At 37.3% G+C, this 6,051-nt stretch overlaps 1 protein-coding gene across 1 annotated transcript; it reads right to left on the minus strand.

Annotated features, from left to right (window-relative positions):
- Positions 1 to 3,549: 3,549 nt before the first annotated feature.
- LOC130934102 (30S ribosomal protein S11, chloroplastic-like) lies at positions 3,550 to 3,873 on the minus strand. The gene has a single exon (XM_057863690.1). It carries the CDS (start codon positions 3,871 to 3,873, stop codon positions 3,550 to 3,552), a length of 324 nt encoding a protein of 107 aa, XP_057719673.1.
- Between the last annotated feature and the right edge of the window lie 2,178 nt (positions 3,874 to 6,051).

The raw sequence follows: 6,051 nt of genomic DNA on the forward strand, positions 1-6,051 counted from the left end.
ATAAGAATTTATTCTAGAAAGCCTAAAATGTGATTTTTATGGCTAAATGTGATAGAGGAGATTGAGACGAGAATTTCGGTACCAATTTTATAGGATTCGGACCAAGATTGGACCGAACGGGCCAAACCGGGCCAACCGGACTCAAAGTGGGCCCTTGGCCCAACTAAACTAAACCAAAACCCTAGTTTTCAGCACTCTCTCTCCTCACAATACACTAAAACACGCTGAACTTAGGGAGAAGGGGAGGAAGAACACTCTCTCAAGTTCTCTCCCTTGGTTGATCTTCAAATCACCATAACTTTTGATCTAGAGCTTCGATTGCTGCTCCGTTTGCGGCCACGCGTTCACCGCGGAGAGCTCTACAAAACCCATACAATTAATCTTGAGGTTAGCCACGTTTTGCTCTTCGAAATTCCAGCCCTTATTTTCGAGTTTTATGAGCAAAAATGTTGAGATTTTGGGTTCTTTGATGTTATAGGACCCAACTCTCTTGAAGGAGAAGGTTAATCTTGTCTCCTTGGACCTTGGGCGTGGTAAGATTCTCAACCCTAGTGTAATTTGTGATTTTATGATGTTTGGGTTTTGAGATGTTGTGTATGGGTATGATGGTTGTGGCTTAGGTTGTGTATGTGTGGATATTGGAGCTTGATTGGTGACTTTGAAAAGCTTGGAAAGGGTTTGGTGGTGAAAAATCTGTTCTTGGAGGTGTTGAGGCCTTGAGAGCTTGTGGATAAGTGGTTTGGAAGTGCTCCGGTGGAGCTTGGGAAATTCGGCTAAGGTATGGTTTCGGTTTCCCGTATCTAATATGTAATGTGGTAGGAAATACTTAGGCTAGAGGCCCTAAGATAGGCATTGAATTGTTGATGTTGTTGAATGATTGAGATATATGATGTGGTCATATATGTGATGATGATTATTGATGCCTTGGGGGTATGATGTATGAGAAATATGCATGTTGTGATATATGCTTGATGATTGGTTATGGTTGAATTGTGGGTTGAACCATGTTGATGGTGAATATGATGTTGATTGTGTACAATAATGATTTATTGGAATTGGTGTTGTTGAGAATTGGCATGAGGAATAGTATATGATATGTCAATATGTTTGAGTTTGAGCCACTTTGGTGAAGTGGGCTAAAATGATGAGATAGTGATTTTGGTAAATTGTGGTAATGTGTCAATGTGTGAGTTGAGGAGGCTTGATGTTGAATTTGATACATTTTGATTGATTTCAAAGAAAAGGGATGAAAATGGCATGTTTTGGTTGATTTTGAAAAGAGTTGAAAAATGGCTTGTTTTGAAAATGGCACTTGGTGGTTTTGTATGAAAATATGGTTTTTGGGCATACTTTGGCGGAACATAACTTGGACTACGGATCTCTGTTTTGTACCAAATCTGTTTAGAAATGAAATTGGGTCCGGGATGTCCATGCCGTTCGAAGAACGGGTGAAAAATGATTTAAAATGAGGAAGTTATGTCCGTTGGAAGATTGGGGTTAAAATCTGTGAATTCTGCAGCTTTTAACTTAGAAAATTTTTAGCAGAATGACCCCTTGCGCGTGGGCGCACCTGGCGCGTACGCGCCGATCTTCCGAAAAATGCCATCCACGCGTACGCGTGATGTGCGCGGGCGCGCCGATTGTGCTGCACCCAATGCCAAGCCATTTTCCAGAGAGTTATGCCAGAACTGTGCCAGTGTTGTGCCTGGGGCATGAGAACACCCACGCGTACGCGTGGTTGACGCGTGCGCGTCGATTGGCAAATTTTGAATCCACGCGTTAGCGTGCATGACGCTTACGCGTCGATGAGTTTTTAAGGCCATCCACGCGTGCGCGTGGAGTGCGCGTACGCGTGGCCCTGTTTTCATCCCAAAGTTGATTTTTGAGTTTTAAAAGCCAAATCTCATACTTCTAAGCCTCCGATCTCACCATTTTTGTCTTAAATCTTTATGGCATGCCTAGCTATTAAAAAGGGGCTAGTGAATGAGGTAACTTGCGAGTGAAGCAAGGGAAATATGAATGATCAATGAGGATCAAGATGATTATGTGAGATGCGGAGGATGGTGGTGGAAGTGCTTGTTATGCCATTGGCCGAAGGGCCGTGATTATTTGTGAATTGGTTGGTTCTGGATTGAACCATGAGCCGGAATAGCTGTGTATGCTATGAATATTGGCTGGTTCTGGATTGAACCATGAGCCGGAATAGCTGTGTATGCTATGAATATTGGCTGGTTATGGATTTAACCGTGAGCCGGAATGGCTGATATGGATGTTGATCCATGGATGAGGATTCATGCATGTTTATGCTGAATCATTGATAACTGTGATTTGCACTTCCACTATCAGAGATACGAGTTTCCCTGGGTAGTAGCAGTGGCTAGCCACCACGTGCTCTAGGTTGAGACTTGATACTCTATTGACCCTATGTCGTAAGTGTGGCCGGGCACTGTGAAAGACCCGGATGAGCTCGCCCCCGAAATATTCACCAGTGAGGGTGATGGATATGGATCATGTTTATGATCAAGTTTATAACGAGTAAAACTCGAGTTGGGGATGCGCGACAGAGGGACACTCCAATGGTTAGCGACCAGGACTTGTCGGGTTGGCTCTATAACCGACAAGATGATATCATCGGGCACTAGGGACAGGCATTCATCATATGCATACTATGTGAATTGTTTGAGATTGCCTATTTGACTGCATATTACTTGCTAATTGTCTGAATGTCTTAACTGCTCCTATTTGTATATTCTTTGTCTGATATAACTGTGCTTGCTATAATATACTCTTGCTGGTGGTTGGGAGGTTTGAAGGAATTGGAAAGGGAAGTATTAGTTAGACTGAAGAATCTTTAGTCAGATGCCCTTATATGGTTTAGCTTGTTTATAAGCTTTGATATCATCTGGAGGAAGTTCTAGGGTTGCCTTTGGCTTTCCTCTATTATTATGTATTATATATGTGGAAGTTGTTACCATGCTGGGGACCTCTGGTTCTCACCCATGCGGATTTTGTGGTTTTCAGATGCAGGACGTGAGGTTTCCCGCTGAGGCATGCTGGAGACTTCTAGATTTGCGAAGATTCCTTGCTCTTGGGGACTATGTTTTGGTTATACGTTTTGCTTAGATACTTTTATCTCCATTAAATAATACAAACTGTGATGACTCCTCTTATGGGAGATTTTGGAGAATAGGTTTTATGTATTTGTGTCCCTTTGGGTTTCCTTTGGGGTTTTCCTTATTTTATCATATGTATATACTGCTATGCTCGGACCGGTTATCTTCGCAGCCGGATCTTGAGTCTTGATATTCCTGTTTTTGACACTCCTTTGTTTATATATAATCTCGCGTTGGATTATCCTTGTTCGTTACGTTATCGATCGGAGTGTTGCGCTTTTGAGTTGCGGTTTTTGTTTACCCCTTTTTCTATAAAGGCTCCTAGTTATAATCAATCATTCATACTACTATACGTACTAAATTTTTATTTTAGAGGTCGTAATACCTTGCCATCTCTGAATTATGACTTAAGCATAAGACTCTGTATGGTAGGGTGTTACATTAATGCCGCATCTCTTCCGAGACCAGGACCCTTTATCATGACTTCTGCTCGTTGCATGCCTTGATTCGCTACTGTTCGAATAACATTTCCTGCTGCGGTTTGGGCGGCAAATGGTGTTCCCCTTCGCGTACCTTTGAATCCACAAGTACCTGCGGAGGACCACGAAATTACCCGACCCCGTACATCGGTAACAGTGACAATGGTATTGTTGAAACTAGCTTGAACATGAATAACGCCCTTTGGTATTTTACGAGCATGTTTACGTGAACCAATACGTCCATTTTTACGCGAACCAATTTTGGGTATAGGTTTTGCCATATCTTATTATCTTTTTATTATTTCATAATTATTATCTCATAACCTAAAAGGAAGTCTGAGATGTATGGATATATTCATTTCATGTCAAAAAAATAGATGTTTTACTATATTTCTTTTTTTTAATTAGAAACTAGAATTAATATTCTCAAAATTGGCATTCTATTTGTGTTAATATACAACTAACAAAAATAGAATTTCCAATTTTAGATCCCCAAAATCTCTCTATCTAATATCTCTTTTTTATATTGTATTCTATTAGAATAGTTCTAATCTATATATATAATCATTGATATATATATATATATAAGAAAATTTCGAAATATTCGAAATAGAATTTCTATATTCATTCAATAATTTGAAATTTTCACATATTCAAAAATATTAATATATAATCAATATTACTATAAAATCATATCATATATAATAGAGAATATTATATAATTTCTAAGTTTTCATGTAAAAAAAAGTTTGAATTTCAATATCTATATCTTTTTTTATTTTTTTTTTATTTGCGCACCCAGTCCTTTATAATTCAAAGCCCTCTCTTGTGGCTTTTGTGGAAATACTATCCTTATCCTTGTCTTTGTTTATGTCTTGGATTGGAACAAATTACTAGAATTCTACCTCGTCTACGGATCAATCTACATTTTTCACAAATTTTACGAACAGAGGCCCGTATTTTCATATTTATCATTCCTTCAACTTAATCTCGGATCCATTTTAATGGAAGAAAATAAGGTTTCCTTCAATTTTTAACTTCTATTCTAATCGTACCCCTCAAAACCAATAATATTGAAGTTAAAAAAAAGTCTAATTAAAGAACTTATACTTGCATTTTTTATTTCTCTGTGGTAGAAATATATATAAAGAGTATGTTGAACCTTTTCAGAAATATAGCCTAGACTGATATTTTCATTATTTAAAATTGAAAATAAATGAACCAACCCCGAACATACCCCACAGGGGAAATTGATTCAGCAATATTGAATTAAACCCTCATGAATCCGTTTCTTTATAACAATTCCTGTTAAACCCATTTCACGCATTCATTAAGGTATGAGGAGTGATATGAGAGACTTGTGTTTTGTTTTATCTCTCTTTACTTTTTTACAAAAATTGATAGAATTTTTTCTATAATTCGGATATCAGAAAGATTACCATATATAACATAAAACTTCTCCGCCGATTCGTTCTAATCGAGCCTCTCAATCTGTCATTATACCTCTCGAAGTAGAAATAATGACAATTCCCATCCCCCCTAAAATTCTTGGAATTTGTTGATAATTAGAATAGATTCGTAGACCAGGAGTACTGATCCGTTTTAAATTCAAACGCGTTTTAGATGATCCTTTTCTATTTCTTCTATATGGTAGAGTTAAAACTAAAAAAAGATTTCCCCCTTCCCTATGTTTTCTCACGTTTTCAATAAAACCCTCTCGTAAAAGCATTTTAGCAATGTTTTCAGTAATGTTAGTACATGGTATTAGAACCGTTCCTCTTCCATTCATGTCAGCATTTCGTATAGAGGTTATTATGTCGGCGATGGTGTCCTTACCCATAGGAAAATAAATGTTACCCTTTACTTACTTTTGATATAATCAGCATGCTCCGTGTTCTATATTTTCTAATATATATTAGAGTAATATAATTTGAAAATATTTTAGTTAAAATTAAAGAAAGATATCTAGTATATTTATATATCTTTAATAGAAAGATATCTATATAATATCTTATTTATATATTTCTTTTTATATTTCTATATTTATTTTTATACTTATTTTTATTCAAAAAGAATAATATATATTATATTAAAAAAATAAAAAATGAAATCCAATTTTATTAATAATTAGATATATGTGTAAGACATAATTTATTAATTTATCTATTTCATTTTCATTAAATAATAAAATGTTTTTTCTTATAATACCCCTGGCCATGCCATGATGCGTGTGTGCGTGCCATGCACCAAGGAGTGTTGCTCTGCTCTCCTTGTGGGCAGCGCAATGAGGCTTCCAAGGGGTCCTTGGTTCAAAACTTGGTGGAGGGAATTGTTGCCTTTTTTCTTGGTTTCCATGGCACCAAAGTAGCGCCTAGTTCCTTGCTTCCTCAAGGTGTTGTGTTCGATCCTTGGTGGTTGAAAACAAGCCAATTTTGGCATGTTTTTCTTTCATTTGAGCG

This window comes from Arachis stenosperma, chromosome 6 (assembly GCF_014773155.1).
Source record: "Arachis stenosperma cultivar V10309 chromosome 6, arast.V10309.gnm1.PFL2, whole genome shotgun sequence".
Classification (NCBI taxonomy): Eukaryota; Viridiplantae; Streptophyta; class Magnoliopsida; order Fabales; family Fabaceae; genus Arachis; species Arachis stenosperma.

What these genes read in the sequence shown, in the direction of transcription:
- LOC130934102 (XM_057863690.1), bottom strand. Translation starts at nt 3,873, where the DNA reads ATGGCAAAACCTATACCCAAAATTGGTTCGCGTAAAAATGGACGTATT.